The sequence below is a fragment of the Mastigoproctus giganteus genome, chromosome 10 (assembly GCF_048544385.1).
Source record: "Mastigoproctus giganteus isolate SK-2022 chromosome 10, ASM4854438v1, whole genome shotgun sequence".
NCBI classification, from domain to species: Eukaryota; Metazoa; Arthropoda; class Arachnida; order Uropygi; family Thelyphonidae; genus Mastigoproctus; species Mastigoproctus giganteus.
The window spans coordinates 86,331,566-86,351,074 of NC_143584.1; the positions used below are offsets into that span (position 1 = coordinate 86,331,566).

Genomic DNA, 19,509 nt, shown 5'->3' on the forward strand with positions numbered 1-19,509 from the left:
GCAAACTTGGACATTAGGCCATCATCAATATCATTTATAAATACAGAAAACAACAATGGAACCAACACTGAACCCTGAGGGACTCCACTAATAACATTAGTCCACGATGAGCAGTGTCCATTGATTACCACTCTGTCTTCTCTCCCTCAACCATCCCTTTATCCATAGCAGCAATTTGCCTCCAATGCCTCACTGCTCCAATTTGTGCAGCAGTCTTCCATGTGCAACAGTATCAAAAGCCTTTCTAAGATCCAAATATATAATATCAAAGTTATTCCCTGCATCCAGTTCTTTTGTGACTGCATCATAGTATCCGATCAAATTGGTCATACAAGACTTCCCCTTAACAAAACCATGCTGTGTCCGAGCTATAACTGAGGTCTTGTCTAGATGATCCTTAGGCCTTTAGTTAAATTAAAATTAAAAAAACTGTAAAACAGTATTTAATAGGAGTACGGATACAGTATTTTCTTTGATGAAGTAATGACACCAAAAACAATATGAACTTCATGAATTAACATCAGCAGCTAGCCACACAGTTTGCCTGAGTTCAAGAACAAATTGGTCTGTTAGATGATCACTTTGACTTCACATATGATAATGATTCATGAATCGCCATCAGCAGCTAGCCACAAAGATTGCTTGAGTTCAAGAAAAAATTGGTCAGTTAGATAATCACTTTCACTTCACAACTGTAATAAGGCAAAAAAGCATAAAAAAAACTGAGGCGCTGGTTGCAATAAATTTTTTTTTTTTTTTTTTGTGTGATATGTCTGACAGTATTACATGAATAATAACATTATCCATATAAGGAAGTGGCATGCACTGTATCTATTTTTAATTCCAAAATTTCACACAACCATTTCCTCTAAAAATTTGTCTAGTTCCTCCTTGAATTTATTTGTGCTGTCAACTTCCACAATGATAGATGGAAGTTTTTTCCAGTAAATAACCACCTGCTGGCCAAAGGCAAATTTCCGCACATCTATTCTACAACTGTCTTTCCTCAATTTGAATTTATGCCCCTTCAGGTTTGTAATCTGCACAACTGGAAGGAGGTCTCTCCCGCTAACAGTAGAGACTGCTTCTACAGGGATAGGATCCACTTAAATAGAAAGGGTGCAAGAATATTTGCTGATATTATCGAGGCAGTGTTAGGTGGGTCGGAAAACTGCTAGCTTGGGGGGGGGATTCATAGACTAAAAGATTAACAGTAGCCACAGGCAGAAACAAAAGTGATTCTTGCACTGCTTCTGTTGTAACGAGCAACAGCAAAGAGCAGGTTACTGGGGATTTCAAGAGCTGCTGGAAATCATCCTGGAACAAGTAAATACATGGGATTTATTAGGGTAACTAAGGGTATGGACAGGTGCATGTATACTTGCATGTAGACCAATGCTAGAAGTATAGTAAATAAATTTGATGAATTTGAAGTGCTGATCAAGATATCAAAGTCAGATATTGTTGGGATATCAGAGACATGGTGTGTCACAGATATAAGCAGTGCAAAATTGAAATTTGTGGAGTACAATGTGTACAGAAAGGATAGACAGGGTAGGAAGGGAGGAGGGGTTAGTTTTGTGTGACATAAGCACTAGGAAAGTGAAAATGAGAGTAGGAGTGTGTTATAGGCTTAATGACTGAAGAATACAAGAAACCATTGTGCAGAGAAATAGTGGGCCAGTAAATTAGAATGTCTTGTAATAGGGTATTTTAACATTCCAGATATTGACTGGAACTTGTTGTTGGTCACTCATACGCTAGCAAGACTTTTGTGGATTTATTGGTGGATTGTTTTCTACAGCAACATATTCGAGGGGCAACCAGAGGGAGTAATACTCTTGATCTGATTATCATCAGTGATTATTCATGCATTAAGAATTTGCAGATAAAAGAGCCACTAGGTGACAGTGATGACAGTGTACTAATGTGGGATTTACTTGAAGATGTAACTGCCATCAAGAGTAAAGGGAAGGGTTTTTGTTTTCATAAAGGTGATTACAGTGGTCTCAGACAGTTTTTAAATTCTCTACAGTTGGATCAACTGATGTTTAAAACAGCGAATTCTAAATGGGAAGCATTCAATGAATTAATCTTGGAAGCTACTAGGCTTTTGATACCAACTAAGAAATACTGTTCAAGATTTATACCTAAATGGATGTCAGATGAACTAATGAGGCTCATGGCAGAGAACAAAAATGTGTGGGGATGCATATAAATTATCAGGCAACACAGAAGGGAAGAGTTTGTGGAGTAATCAAGTCACAAAGGAAGATAGGCAAGTGAAGGCTGATTATGAGAAATCCTTGGCAAAGGATGCAAAGAAAAACAACAGACTTTTTATTAATGTAAACTCTATAAGAAAGGGGATGAATCAGATTGGTCTACTTGATATCAATGGTTGACTGTTTATGTCCTTGCTCAGAAAGCTGACAAAGTGAATGAGTATTTTTGCATCTACATTCTCACGTGAGGAATTCTGCAGAAGTTCACTAAACACTTAACAGGGAGATAAATGATTTTGAAATAATTCAGAGCAAAGCATAGGAGAAATTGTTGAAGTTAAACATAAAAAATACACCCGGGGTGGATGGAAATTATCCAGTTATATTGAAGGAGGGAGCGAGGGAAGTTAGCAAACCCTTAGCCATAATTAGGAGAACATCCTTAGATTCAGGGAAATCCCCATGGACAGGAGATGTGCAAATGTATCCCCAATTCACAAAGGGGTATAAAGGGTGACAAATAATTATAGACCTGTTAGTTTAACTTCTGTTCCGGGGATAATAATGGAGTCACTGCTTAAAGAAGTGATGCAGGATCACATCAACTAGACGAAACTGCAGTAATAGTTCAGACACAGCATGATTGTGTTAAGGGGAAGTCTTGTCTGACCAATTTTATTGGATACTATGATGTGGTCACAAGGGAACTGGATGCAAAAAATAATATTGATATATTATATACTTGGATTTCAGGAAAGCTTTTGCTACTGTTGCACATGTAAGACTGCTTTACAAATTGGAGTAGTGCGGCACTAAGGGCAAGTTGCTGCAATGGATAAATTGATGGTTGAGTGGGAGACATTAGAGTGGTAATAAATGGACACTGTGCTATGTGGACTAATGTTATTAATGGAGTTCCCGAGGGTTCAGCGCTGAGCCAATTGTTGTTTTGTGTATTTATCAATATCAATGAAGGTATATCAGGCTTAATGTCTATGCTTGCAGATGATACAAGGTTGTTAATGACAGTAAAGACAGTATGCTACTGCAACAGAATCTAGAAAAGTTAGGCAGATGGGCTGAGAAGTAGCTACTAAAGATTGACATTGAAAAATGCAAAGTACTGCATATGGGTAACAGTAACCCAAGAGAAACATACCAACTGTGTAGTACTACACTCGGGAACTGGAGAATGAAAGAAAAACTTGGAGTTAATCATGCAGTCAGATGTGAAGTTCTCTGAGCAGTGTAGATGGGCTGCCAGGTCAGGTCATTGAGTTTTGTCAATGATATATAGGAATTTTGCTAGCAGAGACAAGGGGTGATTAACCCCTTGTATAAGGCAATGTTCAGGCTACACCTTGAGTATCGCATACAGGTCTGGTCTGATGGCCTCATTTTAGGAAGGATGTAGAGTTGGCTGAACGAGTACAGAGAAGGGCAAAAAAATTGGTGACATAAACAAAGGTGTGCTCTTACTAAGAGAGAGAGAGAGAGAGAGGCTTAAGTTCTGAAGTTGCAGCATCTGGAGACTAGGCACCTGTGAGGTGATCTGATTGAGGTGTATAAGGCCTTGAATGGTATAAACAGGCTCAATGCTGAGTGGATACTCCTGCTTGCTCAGATTAAGAAACTGTGTGGAGCATAGTTTCAAATTGAGGAAAGACAGTTGTAGAATAGAAGTTTGCCTTTAGCTAGTGGGTAGTTGATTGCTGTAACAGATTTCCATCTGTTGTTCTGGAAGTTGATAGCTTAACTAAATTTAAGGCTGAACAAGACAAACATTTTGAGTGAATGGATGGGTGAAATGGGAAGGTTTTTTTTTTCTTTCTTTCTTTTGGCTAATGCTATAGAAGCGTGCTTTCTTGCATCATATACCTTAACTTATGCTAATCCCATCAGAATTCAGCGCACTCAGCCCATTCAAGGCCTTATACATCTCAATCAGTTCACCTCGCAGGTGCCCAGTCTCCATCACCGCAATTTGCAGAAATTAAGTCTTTCTTGCTAAGAGGACCCTTCGTTCCTCTCACCAATCTTTTTGCCCTTCTGTGTACATGCTCAAGCAACTCTACATCCTTCCTAAAATGAGGCCTCTAGACCTGTATGCAGTACTCAAGGCATGGCCTGACCAAAGAGATAATCACCTCCTTTTCCCTGCTAGCAAAATTCCTATATATCATTGACAAAACCCCATGACCTGCTCTTGCAGCCTGTCTGCATTGTTCAGAAAACTTCATATCTGACTGCACAATTACTCCCAGGTCTTTTTCATTTTGTACCACCCTAAGTGTAGTACCACACAGTTGGTACATACCTCTGGGGTTACTTCTACCCATATGCAGTACTTTGCATTTGTCAATCTTCAGTTGCCACTTCTCAGCCCATCCTCCCAAATTTTCTAGATCCTGTTGCAGTAGTACACTGCCATTACTGTCATTAACAACCCTGCCAACCTTTGTATCATCTACAAACTTGGACATTAAGCCTGATATACCATCATCAGTATCATTTATAAATACAGAAAACAACAATGGACCCAACACTGAACCCTAAGGACTCCACTAATAACATTAGTCCACGAAGAGCAGTATCCATTGATTACCTCTCTGTCTTCTCCCGCTTAACCATTCCTTTATCCATAGCAGCAATTTGCCTCCAATGCTGCACTACTCCAATTTGTGCAGCAGTCTTTCATGTGCAGCAGTATCAAAAGCCTTTCTAAGATCCAAATATATGACAACAGAGTTGTTCCCTGCATCCAGTTTCTCTGTGACCACATCATAGTATCCAATCAAATTGGTCAGACACGACTTCCCCTTAACAAAACCATTCTGTGTCCGAGCTATAACTGAAGTCTTGTCTAGATGATCCTGCAGTGCTTCTTTAACCAGTGCGTCTATTAATTTCCCTGAAACAGAAGTTAAACTAACAGGTCTGTAATTACTGATGGCACCCTTTGATCCTGCTTTGTGAATTGGGGTCACATTTGCACATTTCCAATCCATGGGTACCTCCCCTGAGTCCAAGGAAGCTCTCATAATTATGGCTAAGGGTTTACTTGCTTCCTTTGCTGCCTCCTTTACTATAACTGGATAGATCCCATCCACCCCAGGTGCCTTTCTTATGTTTATCTTCAACAATTTCTCCTCCACTTTCCTCTCAGTTATTACAAAATCATCTAGCTCACTGCCAGAGTTTAGTTCACCTCTGGCATTCCTCTCCCTGAATAACTCCTCATGGGTGAATGTAGATGCAAAATACTCATTTAGTTTGTTAGTCACCTGAGCAGGATCATCAACATCATCATCAACAGATCATGTCTAACAAGCATGGATACAGATGATACTATCAATCAAGAAGAACTGCTTGAAACAAACCCTGATGATATGGAAGATGGCAATGAATCAGGATGTCTCACTTTTCCCTGAAAAGTAAAATCAAAACCAGACCATGATAAATAATCAGCTTATAAAAAGCAGTCAGATACATCTTCCGCAAACAAAACCAAATAATGGAACACATCGTTCAATGGAATTGTGGAGGTTTTCACAGCAACATTGATGAAATCAGTGAACTAATTCACTGCTTAAATTCTGTTGCCATGTGCCTACAAGAAGTTTCCCTTTCAGTCAAAAATCACACTGTCTTCAGACCAGATAGATCTATAGTAATAGTGCCCATGGAGGCACAGCCATCCTGTTGGACTCAAGAGTTCCCTCCAGATGCATTCCATTGCAACCCTCCTTAGAAGCTGTTGCCACATGCATAGTAATTGGAATCACTGTTACATTGATCTCAATTTATCTTCTACCTAATTGTCCATATTCTATTCAGGAAATCGAAGATCTTGTGTTGCAACTACCACCTCCCTTCTGTCTACTAGGTGACTTTACTGCTCACCACCCATTATGGGGTTCTTCCAGCTTAGACGGAAAGCTTATTGAAATTTTGGTAGACAGACAGGATTTAACATTGTTTTATACTGGCTCTCCTACCTATGTTCATTTTCGTACCGGATCATTGGAAATGTTAAACTTTATTTGCCACTTTTCAGCCAATCTACCCAAATTTTCTAGATCCTGTTGCAGCATACTGTCGTTAGTATCATTAACAATCCTGCCAACCTCCGTATCGTCTGCAAACTTGGACATTAAGCCTGATATACCATCATCAGTATCATTTATAAATACAGAAAACAACAATGGACCCAACATTGAACCCTGAGGGACTCCACTAATAACCTCTCCAGTGCTCTTTCCATTACCTCTCCAGTAGATCTCTCCAGTGCTCTTTCCAAGTATCGATTGGGTAACTCTTAACAATCCTCACAACAGCGATCATTTCCCAATAATATACAAAATTCAAACTTCTTGTTCATTACCAAGAGATAATCCAGTAAAATGGAAATTTCCAAAGGCTGACTGGATAAAATACAGCAGGCTTGTCTCATTGAACAACCATATCATAGAGTTCTCTTCTATCAATCATGTTACTGAACACATAACAAACCAAATTCTGACAGCTGCAACTGCTGCCATTCCACAATACTAAGTCAGGAAAAGGCAAAAATGTAATTATTGGTGTAACGAAGAGTGCAAAAAAAAGAAAAAAACAAAGCATGGAATCAATTCCACAAACATCCAAACACTTCCAATCTTATTAATTATAAGTGACTTAAGAGCAAGAGCCCGTTATATCAGACGGAAAGCAAAATTTGCTTTCCGTCTGATATAATGGGCTTTGCTTCCTCAGTTAATAAAAATACAGACATCGGACATCTGGAATAAGATAAAACTGTTAAATGGCAAATTTCCTCCAAAATCTACTCCACTAATTAACTGGAATGGACAGGAACTCTCCACCCCTTTAGAAATCGCAAATGCACTAGGATCTATATTTTTCTCAGTTGTCCTCAACTGTTTATAACCAATCATTTCAAAAAATTAAAGATGTAACTGAAAAATCCAAACTGAATTTCGCTGACAGATGTGCATTAACATATAATCAACCATTCGCCATGGTTGAACTGCAGCATGTTCTTACCGACACAAGGAACAGTGCTGCTGGCCCTGATGGGATATTTTATGTAATGCTCACAAATTTTACCCCAGGGGCTCATATCTGGTGAGTATGGGCTTGGCACACCCAGGGTCCAGAGCTGGATATTATCATTCTTCTCTTTCTTGGTGATTCCCTTCTCTCTCTCTCTCTCTCTCTCTCTCTTTCTCTCTCTCTCTCTCTCTCTCTCTCTCTCTCAGGATTTTTTATTTTATTTTTCAACTGATGCAGCAAAAGCCTCAGGCTTCCTTGCACCATATAGCTAATGATAATATATTAAAATATTTTAATCCAAAATCACACTCGTCACTGCTGATCTTCTTCAGTCGAATCTTCACTGAATATACATTCCCAAGCTCCTGGCATCATACCTACATACTGGCTATCCCAAAACCTAGTAAAAACTAATCTGATCCTCATAACTACAGACCAATTCCACTTACCAGCTGTCTGAGCAAAACCCTAAAAAAAATGAATCATCGCCGTCTGACTTTGTATTTTGAGTCCCAAAATTTGATTTGGGACAACGATCAATTTTTTCTGAATCAAAATCGAATCATCATTGGACCTTATGATTAAAGCTGAAGCAAATATCAGAAATGCATTAATTAAAAATGAGCATCTCGTTATGGTCTGTCTGGATATTGAGAAAGCCTTTGACACAACATGGCATTTCAACATCTTAAAGGATCTACATCTCTTGGCCTGACAGGAAATTTGCCATATTTCATCCAAAATTTCCTATAACAAAGGTCCTTTCAAGTTCGTTATCAGGGAACTCTCTCTAAAAAATTTGTCCAGGAAGAAGGAATCCCACAAGGGTCCGTTCTCAGCACCACTCTATTTGCTATTATAATTAATCACTTTACTGAACTCATTCCGAAAACAGTGGACCCATATCTTTATGTTGATGATCTCACAATCTCCTGCCACTCTCAAAACATGAACTGTATTGAGAGACAATTGCAGATATCAGTAAATCGGATCCAGATTTGGATGACACAAAACAGTTACAGACCATCCAGCCAGAAATCTACTGCCATTCAATGTAAAATGTATCTTGAGTCCCAAAATTTGTATCTAGGTTTTGGGATAGCCAGTATGTAGGAATGATGCCAGGAGCTTGGGAATTTTGATTCAGAAAAAATCAATCATCATTGGACCTTATGATTAAAGCTGATTAGGATGTAAAATGGATCTGATCCTGAATTCCCATTAGATAGCCATCCTATTCCAATAGCAAATAGTATTTGTCTGCTTGGCTTAATTTTTGATAGCAAGCTAAACTTTCAAAAACACATTGAACATCTCCGGACAGCTTGTCAAAAAAAAAAATGAACGTGCTCAGAGCCTTATCAGCAACAACCTGGGGAGCAGATCATTACACCTTGCTTTACTTATATAGATCCATAATCAGATCTCGCCTGGACTAAGGCGTGCCTGTCTTCGATTCTGCTAGGGAAAGTGCTTTATCTCTTAGAATAGCTCTAGGTGTGTTTAGAAAATCTCCAGTGCAAAGTCTGTATGTAGAAGCCTATGAAGCTCCTCTAAAGATCAGAAGAAAGATGTTATTACTGAACTATGCAACCAAGGTCCAAAGCCAGTCGACCCATCCTAATTGGTCAATATTTAATGATCCGCAACTCGCGACCTTTTATAGAAAAAACCACAAGCAACTAGGCCTGCAGGTATTAGGTTAATGGAACTAGAAGAAAACTGGAATATACAACTCAATAAGGTCCAAGAACCTATAGATCACATTCCTCCATGGTCTGTCATTATGCTGTATTGTGACAATTATTTCCACCAATGGGGAAAACATTCTTTAACAGGTATTAACATTGAACAGCTTCACATTGCACATATACAATGTTATCCTGATTTCGCTAAAATTTATATTGATGGATCGAAGTCCGGGAATGGAACAGGTGCAGTAGTGGTATTCCATGACACTACCATTTCTGTATCACTTCCGACAGAATGCAGTACTTACACCACTGAATTATATGCCATAAAACGTGCTCTGGAAATCATTTCCCATCTCTCAATCCAAAAGAGCAAAATATATACAGACTCTCAAAGTGTCCTATTAGCAGTGCAAAAGATTTTCCCACTTACACCTCCATTACTGTAGCTCATCAGATCAGAGTTGATTCATCTCAGAGATCTTCGGCAAAAGGTTGTCTTTTGCTGGATTCCAGGCCATACTGGAATACCAGGAAATGAAATTGCGGGTGCTGCTGCCAAGCATCCATCCAGCACAGCTCCAGTGAATTTTCTGGTACCGTTCAGTGATTACAAAATGCATATATGAAATATATGTAAGGAACGATGGACACTTTGGTAGCAAATGCATATACATAACAAACTCTTTGAAATTAAACCTGTACTGCAATTATGGGTCTACAATTTCTGTACAAACAGACAAGAAAAGGTAGTCCTGGCCAGAGCCCGAATAGGCCACACTCACTTGACCCATCTATTCCTGTTATTAGGTAATGACCCTACACAGTGTACACAGGCCACTCACAATAAAACATATATGGTGCCTCCGTAGCCAGGTGGGAAGGAGCAGCAGTGCGTAGCACATGCTTCTTGATTAGACTGGGGTTCGAGCCAGTCACCACCAAATACGGAGGATGCGGAAAGGTCAGGAAATGACCACCTCATATTCCCGGAGCAATATGGCCTTAGTTGCTAATGCTCCTAAAAACCAAATAACAACAACATAATACATATACTCCTGGAATTCACCTTGTATAACAATTCCCATCTAATTTATTCATTGCTCTCTCATACTTACAGGAATTGTCACTTAGCCATGTCATAAGAAAAATTCAAACCTTACAGAATTTTTCTTCCTTCTGAAACAAATAGGTTTATATAACCGTTTCTAACTGCTTCCACAGAACCCAATAAAATTAGTATTAACTACTATGATAGGTGCAAATGGCCTAAGTAGCCTTTGCACCAGAAAAATCCAAGCAAAACTACAACAGCAATTAGTTCTATCCTTCCAGTCAATTATGTGCATATATTAGGTGTAGCAAATAAAGTTCCCAAACTGGTACTGTTGAAGTCATGTTCAATTAGGATGAAAATAAATGGAAGTGATATGTTGTACTTCAAACTTCTTCCAACAGAGATGGCAGTACAGCGATTATCCAGTAGGCTGATGGTGACAGCCAGTTTCATTAGTTGTGTTAATGTTTCACGTTACGATTTTGCAATGGAGTAATGGACGAATATCAAGTTTCGCTTTTAACTGGGAAAATCTGCAACAACAATGTATGAAATGTTAAAACTGTTTATGTTAGAATGTTAAGTCATACCAGTGTGTTTGAATGGTATAAGCAGTTCAGAGATGAGATGGATGTGAAGATGCATATGGTGACTCAAGAATTTTGCATCCATCAACTTCTTGAATTGAGGACAGGGTTACAAAAGTTCGGGAATTTATGGTGGGAGAAGATTGTTTGACCATCAGAATGATGGGTGATGAGTTGGATACGAATGAGATGATTCATCAAATTCTGCACAAAGATTTAGGGAAAAGGATGGACTGTGTAAGATTTGTCCCACACAGCCCCATGGATGAGCAGAAGCAATGAAGAGTGTCATTGTGTGAAGACTTCATCCGGACTTATCAAGACAATCATAATTTCTTTGACTGTATTGTCACTGAGTGTGGGAGTTTTGGTATGACACAGAGACAATGTTTGCACCTGAAGTGCTGGTTCTTGTTGCATGACAGTGTGCTTTCCCATTCCACACTTGTGAGAACATTTTTGACAAAATGTGGCATGGTACATCAACCATCCACCCTACTCTCTTGATCTAACATCAGTGGACTTTGATCTCTTTCCAATGTGAAAACACATTGGAAAGAGATCAAAGAGGAAACAAATCGGAAAGAGATCAAACTCAGAGGAAAGAGATCTCGGGGATGATGATGGCATAAAGAGGTGCGCCTCCGTTGCCAGGTGGGAAGGAGCAGCAGTGCGTAGCACATGCTTCTTGATTAGACCAGGGTTTGAGCTCCTAAAAACCAAATAACAAACAAACAAACAACAGGGCATAAAGAAAAATGTAACTGTTAAACTGAACATCATTTGTTTGGACACCTTTATAGACTCTTTCAGAAACTTTTAGAACAGTGTAATAAGTGCATTCAATCAGGTGATGATTACTTTGAATAAAAATAAAACCGTTTTTGAGCTCCTTGTGTTCTTTCTATTGCACTACTCCAGGAACTTTATTGCCACACCTTGTATACATGAAATAATATTTTTAACAGTGGTTGTGTAGTGTGTGTTTTTTTTAAATAAGAGCATAACAAATAGTAATGCTTTACTGCTTGTGAATAGATCTCATAATTTTTTTTTTTTTTTTTTTTTTTTCTGATGATCAGCAGTACTACTGTTAACATTTTAAAAATAAATTATCGCATATGTAATTATAAGTTGTCATCAAAAAATCTTTTTTTGTAAAATTATTTATTCCCCCCCACCCCGGCTTCATATATCATTCATAAATATTCTTTTTGAAATTAAGGTGAAAAAGCACTGGGGCAGAATTCTATCACAAGGACTGCACGACATGAAGAGTGGGCACATCCTAATATATTAGACATGAATAACAAATTATTTCAATAAATAAATAAGCAATTCTTTGTTGTTCTCTGCCTTGCATGCAGCATGTAATATTCTAATTTTTTTAGGCATAAATGTGACAGTGGATAGCATACTTTCTGGCAATTGGCATCAATGGCTACATGTATGGAGTTCATGGTATCTGTATTGGTTAGTGAAAGCAAGCAAAAACAATCTGTTTCTTATATTTTTAAATTTATTGCAATTATTTGATTCTTTGTATTAATATGAATTGATTCCTGTGTTTTTTTTTTATTATTGTTTTATTTTTCATTTATTTTGTGGATGCATTTAATTATAGAAATAGCTCCAAGATATTTTGTTACATTTTTGCTGTTTGAAATGTGTGCCTTCAACCATTACTCTGAAGTGTTTGGTCACAATTTACTTGAGTATAAAAAAGGGAATTTAATTTTGATTTTTGGGCTGATAAATAATTTATAGAATGTATCAGTTTATTACTTGTTCTTGTTTATACTTCAGCATAACCCTGGGGGCTCACATCTGGTGAGTATGGGCTTGGCACACCCAGGGCCCTGAGCTGGATATCATCATTCTTCTCTTTCTTGGTGATTCCCTTCTACTTTTGACACTCTCTCTCTCTCTCTCTCTCTCTCTCTCTCTCTCTCTCTCTCTCTCTCTCTCTCTCAGGGTTACTCGGGAACTTTTTTTTTTTTTTTTTCCTGGTGCAGCATAAGCCTCAGGCTTCCTTGCATCATATGGATATTAATAATAATAATAATAATGACCATCAGATCAGATCAAAGAAGTACAGTAAATTGTGAATACAACCATTAACTGTATTTTACAGTCATGTGGGCGTAAACCATGGTCCATTCAAAGAGCATGTGCTACTGCACTGTCATTCTTGATCACTCGGTCAGGAATAACAGTGTAGCAGCACATTCTCTTTGTCATGCCTGAATTTTTTTTGTAATTTATAAAATCTTCTGCGTTAGCATTAGTAGGGCATATGATGCAAGAAAGCAAGCTTTTATATAGCATCCAAAAAAAAAAAAAACTTTCCCACTTCACCCATCTATTCATTCCAAATGTTTGCTTAGTTCTGCCTTGAACTTATTTAAGTTGCTGACCCCCACTACAACAGATGGAATTTTTTTCCAACTATTAACCACCTGCTGGCTAAAGACGAATTTCCACACATGTATTCTACAATTATCTTTCCTCAGTTTGTATTTATGCGGTCTCCATAGCTGAGTGGGATTGCAGTACCACATGCTCTTTGAGTAGACCGGGGTTCAAGCCCCTGACTGCTAAATACAGTCGACCTGCCAACCCGCACTGGACCAGCGTGGCAGATTATGATCCATTTCCCTTAGCATGAATTGTTGAGGAGGCTTCCATCCTGCAGTCGGTTGATAATGGCTGCAGTTTTTTACCAAGTGAGTAATCTGAGCAAGAGGAAGAATCCCATTAGCATTGAGCTTGCTCAAACCATACACCTCAATTACGACATAGCGGAGTTGTCATTGCAGGAGTTAAAGTACAAGTATTTGAATTGATGTGATTGAAGTGATTCAGTTTCATGTGGCAGCTAAATATGATTAATGGTATTACTATTAATACTATATATGTGTTGATTCACAGAAATGAAATAAATGCAAGTTTCACTGAGCGTTATTGATTTAATAGTTTATTAATAATCAGTTTTGTGGGATCTTTGTAAGAAGAAAAAAATTGAGATTAATCTTAGCATTTTATAGTAGCTTTTGGTGATTACTGAATTAATATTATCATTATTATTATTATTCATATGGTGCAAGGAAGCCTCAGGCTTTTGCTACACCATCCCAAAAAAACAAATTTCTGTGTTACTCCTGAGAGAGAGACAGAGAGAGAGAGAGAAAGAAAGAGAGAGAGAGAGAGAGAGAGAGAGAGAGAGAGAGAGAGAGAGAGAGAGAGAGAGAGAAAGAGAGAGAGAGAGAGAGAGAGAGAGAGAGAAAACAAGAGTCAGAAGTAGAGGGAATCACCAAGAAAGAGAAGAATGATGATATTCAGCTCAGGATCCTGGGTATGCCAAGCTCATACTCACCAGATGTGACGCCCTGGCAATAGTCATCAAAACATTTAATTTTTTTTTAAATTTCAATGCATTGTAAGAGTTGTATAATGTAATTTTATTTTTAATTTAAAACTTTTTATAGTATTTATTTCTTTGTTTCAGGCCTGTATTCCATCTAATGAGAACTGGAACTAATTTTTGTGTCTACCATCAAGTAGCATTTCTGAGTGCCCAAGAAGTAGCAACAGCATTGCGCCCTTTCTATTTTTCTGTACATCCAGATCTTTTTTGGCAGTATCCTAAGGAAAAGGCATGTAAGCAAATTAATTTGAATGTCCAAGATTTTTGCCTTTTTTATGAAGTATTTGTAATGCATAAAACATCTTGTTTGTAAAATGCGCACATGTGAGAAATATTAATGCCGGTATTTAACTGAACTTATGTGACATAGCTGAGTTGTCAGTGCAGGAATTAAAGTACAAGTATTTGAATTGATGTGATTGAAGTGATTCAGTTCCATGTGGCAGCTAAATATGATTAAAGGTAATACTATTGATATTATACAAGACATCAGGACACTGTATCTACAGTTGCGAGGCCTTTACTCAAAACCAAGTGAAGCCGTAGAAGAATCGAGCAAGGCAGACAAGTTCCTCTTCACAGAATATTTTGTGACATCCTCTTTTCTCCATTAAAACTGTTCTAAACAATTTCTATGCATTCTTTAAGATAATGATAATACTGTTGTCAAATAACTAAATAATGATAATACTGTTGTCAAATAACTAAATAATGATAATACTGTTGTCAAATAACTAAATAATGATAATACTGTTGTCAGGTAACTAAACTCCTCTGACTTTATGGTTTTAATGGAGTATAAACAGAACATTTTAATAACCTGAATTGCAAGAACACTTCTCCTATATTAAATCTTTTGTCATCTGGGTGTCATATGACTTGTTAGTGTCCAGCTGGCAGCTAGTTTGTGGCTGACAGAATTACATGGGACCTTCAAAAACGAATTACTGAAAGTAAGTTGCTTTCTTAAAAAAAAAAAAAAAAATGGGAACATTGGCCAATGATGAATACAAACAAACTACTGATTTCCCTTTGTGACTTTTTTTTTTTTTTCTGATTTGATAGCTGCACATTTGTTAAATTGAACAAATGTTGATAACTTATTTCATTCACTCTAGTAAAGGTTAAGATAATAAAAAATATATAATGAAAAAAAAAAATAAGATTCTTCTATTAATAATTAAATGACCATTGCCCATTTTGAAACATCCATTTTGTTCTTTTAAAAAACAGGGAACTACTCTTCATGACCTGCAGATGGTTATGCACAGTAGTGCCCATGTTTTTAGTCTTTTTGAAAATTAAGAAGGCGAACTTTATATTACAGTATATAAGGGCAAGAAGTGGCTGGCTCAGTTATTTCTTTGCCTTGTAAAGCAGCATCATTTGAGTGAGATTTTGGGCCAACAATCACTAGTGATTGTTGATTGGCAATGAGGGAATTGACCACTCACCTGGAATTGACATTTTATGCAGTTCAGCCTATCTTAACTGCTTTTTTGGGTAGCACAGTTGGTAGAATTGCCATCCTCCTCGCACTGAATGGAAAGACCCAAGTTCAAGCCACCTCGATGATGGGAGGAATTTTTGTGGGCTTTTTTGCAATGTGGCTGAGTTAGTCAGTCTCTCAGGCAAAGGTAGCATGGTTTTTTCCTCTGGGAAACTCAGACTTTTCATCCAGAGAACAGAAAATAGACTACAGAACACACAATTTTCAGACAGTATACATGGAGTAATATTGCCTTAGTCACTGATGCTCATAAAACCCTACTACAGCCCCTCGACGTGGGCACCTGTACGTGGTGAAGGGACCTCCCAGTGACACTGCTGGACTTCCAGACTAGCATCACTGGGATCTAACGCCCATACCTTGGTTCCAGGGTTACATCTTTTGGAATCCGGCGTGTGCAGCCGTGCGCCGCGACCCGTGGATTTCGGAAAGGGGGATCCCGGTGGTTGAGGGGCCCAGCCTTAATACACCACTTTGGCCCCTGCCTCGACAAGACGGGTGGTCCCGGACCGGCCCGACTGGGATCAATCGGCGGGTGGTTCTTACTGCTAGGGTCAACTGCGTTCCAATAAGCCTCCCTCCCTTTGGTCCTGGGATGGGATCAAGGCTTATTGGAAACGTGGGTATGGTGCCACTAAGCTAACATGGCGTCCCATTCGTGTAAGCAGTACCTGCTAGTTCACGAGTGGGCGTCCCCTCGTAGGGCTCCATGGTGGGTGAGGTACTTAGGGCAGGATCACCCTAAGTTGGCAGGATCACCCAAATCTGAAATTTTTATTTTACTCATATGAGTAATTTAAATTCTACTTCTGGGTCCCTAACAAGGCCCCTACCTAAATGAGACGATAACACTGACAACACCTCTGTCAAAAGAGCCAGAACTGAGGATAAAACACCATCTGTAACACCACTTTTCCTCATTCTCCATTCGACTGGAGAGCAGTCAATTGGGAAGATGTCACCCTTCTTTATCCAGAAAGGATTAGAAGGGTTGGCAGGATCACCCAAATCTGTAAAACGACTGCGTTCTGGCGTCCTTTTGGTCGAAGCCACAACTGTGAAACAGGTGGAAAAAATCCTGAAAGCCATAACAATAGGGGGAATACCTATCATCGTAACCCCCCACAAAACTTTGAACTCTTCACGAAGTGTCATTTCAGAGTGGGACCTTCTTCATGTTTCTGAAGAAGAGATCTGCTCTGAAGTGAAAGAACAAAGAGTGACGGCTGTCAAAAGAATATCAATGAGAAAGGATGGGAATCTCGTCCCTACCCGAGTTCTCATCCTATTAACACTCCACGGCCTCCAAGTTCCATCAAGGCAGTCTATCTAAACTGCCCAGTGAGGATTTATATCCCAAACCCACTGCGGTGTTTTAGATGCCAAAAATACAGCCACTCACAAACATCTTGTCGTGGTAACCCTGCCTGTGCTCGATGTGGTGTTAAAGACCACGAGAGCAAGGAATGTTCAGCTCCAAAACCGATCGGCCCCGGGTGCCAAGCGTTCCGTGGCCAAGCGATTTCAGTGCGTTTATACAAGTGAACTATCTAAAGAGCTTTTGCCAATACATATTCTGTTTATTTCTGAATAGCGTTTTCTTCATTTCATTTTATATTTCAGTAGCTCTTTCGTTCTACAAGTAGTAGGCAAAGGCCCAGAAAGGAAAGACACCTTTCTGTTTCTTTTTCCTTTAGTACTAACTTAACTAACAGCCGCTTGGTCACCTCGTGGCACTGCTCCTGCCTCCCCGTGGCGGGGCCGGTAACCTGGGAGGTAAAGAAAAACCCCCAGGGCCAAAAGGAGCCAACATGGATAAAAATACTTATCCACCATTAGAGCCTTCGAGCTCCAGGGTAGAAAATTACAATGACCATGACACAAATCATGATTTAGGTAACAACACCAAAAGACTGAAAACTGATAGGATGGAGCAACCCTGCCCATCTTTTCTAATCTTCCATTCCCTCTCTAGTCAACCTATGAGTAAACTGTCTCCCTTTGTAATTCAGAAACATCTAGAAAGTATTGCAGGATGTCCTAAGACTGTCAAGAGACTGCAATCAGGAGACCTATTAGTGGAAACCAATAACCACAGACATTCGGAGAAACTTTTACAACTAAGTAATTTTGCTGGTATCCCAGTAAAAATATCTCCTCACGCAACCCTAAATTCATCGAAGGGTGTGATATCCAGTTGGGATCTTCTAAATGTCAGCGAGGAAGAAATAACCCAAGAGCTGCAGGGACAAAATGTCATTGAAGCAAAGCGCATAATGACTAAAAAAGACAATCAACTTACACCTACCAGAAACATTATTCTCACGTTTAATACCCCTGACTTACCCACCTCTGTAAAAGCAGGTTATTTGCTATGCCGCATTCGCCCATATATTCCCAATCCTTTACGATGTTACAAATGCCAAAAGTATGGCCATTCGCAAACTGTGTGCAGAGGAGTTCCAGTCTGCCCCAATTGTGGGTCCTCTGAACACAATCAAAGTGACTGTTCGGCTACAAAAATGACGTGCGCTAACTGCAAAGGTGACCACCCTGCATATTCCAAAACTTGTGAAAAATGGAAAACAGAGAAAAAAATCGTAAAATACAAGGTTGAGAATAAAGTCAGCTACCAAGAAGCAAGAAAACAAGTTACACCTACAATAAACAAAAATTTAACCTATGCCAATGCAGTAAAAAAATATGAAACAGTCTCCACCCAAACCGATGTCACAGTTTCCACTAATAAATCAATTTCTGATTGGGCTAGAACTGTCCTCTCTGAGAAACAACCAAGTGTACGCAAACAACAGCCCAAAGTCTCAGACCAGGCAAATAATACTCCTCTGACAATACCAGCAGCATCTCCTCCTCCAATGAGTACTACTACGTCCGATATTACAAACTCAAATGCAATGAAAATTACCCAGAACACAACCATGGATACAGATAGTACATCTATACAAGAAGATCCAATTTTAGAAATTCACGCTGAAGAAGAAGAAATGGACACTGGTCGGCCAGTTTTCTCCAAAAAAGATAAATCAAAATTAGAACGTCATAAGCCAGTCACCTTCAAAAAACAGTCAGATACAGCTCCATCAGTTAAACACAAATAATGCCTTGTATTTTGCAATGGAACTGCAGAGGCTTTCGTTGCAATACAGATGATATTCATGACCTGATAAATCGGTATTCGCCAGTTGCTCTTTGTCTCCAAGAAACTTACTTAACTTCACAAATTTCTCCTTCGATAAAGAACTATTGTCTTTATCGAAGAGACCGTAATACAGCAAATGCTGCCCATGGTGGTGTTGCAATTCTGATAAATTCAAAGATCCCAACAAAGCATATCCCACTGCAAACTGAAATAGAAGCTGTTGCTGTTCGTATAACGCTCCATATTTCACTAACACTTGTGTCAATCTACTTGCAGCCAAACCATACATACTGTTTAAAAGAACTTGAAGACCTCATCATACAGATACCTCCACCTTTCTGTATTTTAGGAGACTTTAATGGTCACCACCCACTGTGGGGCACTACTAAATTAGATAGACGAGGTCGACTCATTGAAAGCCTATTAGAGGCACTAAACCTAGCCATACTGAATACTGGCACGCACACTCACATTCAGCTCCCAACTGGACATACTTCAGCAATAGATCTTTCCATTTGTTCTCCAGTACTGGTCCCGACCATAGAGTGGTATGTTATAAACGATCCTATGGGCAGTGATCACTTCCCAATTGTATGCAAGGTATTGATAGCACAGGCTCCTTTAACTAAACCCTGTAGGAAATGGAAATTTACAAGAGCAAAATGGGCAAAATTTCAGTCATCAATCTGTTTCGATGAGAAAAAAATCCATCTCCAGCGTATTGATGATGTGACAGATTACATCACGTCGCATCTCTTAAACGTGGCTAAAGATACAATACCATTATCAAATCCACC

General features: G+C 38.9%; 1 protein-coding gene across 1 annotated transcript in view; it reads left to right on the forward strand.

Moving 5' to 3' along the window:
• Nucleotides 1–19,509, forward strand: part of LOC150079135 (T-cell activation inhibitor, mitochondrial-like) — a 200,974-nt gene that overhangs the window by 12,892 nt on the left and 168,573 nt on the right. The window contains exon 2 of the mRNA XM_090383819.1: nt 14,124–14,271. Within this exon, the coding sequence (XP_090239945.1) occupies nt 14,124–14,271 (148 nt within the window). The remainder of the gene's footprint in view (nt 1–14,123; nt 14,272–19,509) is intronic.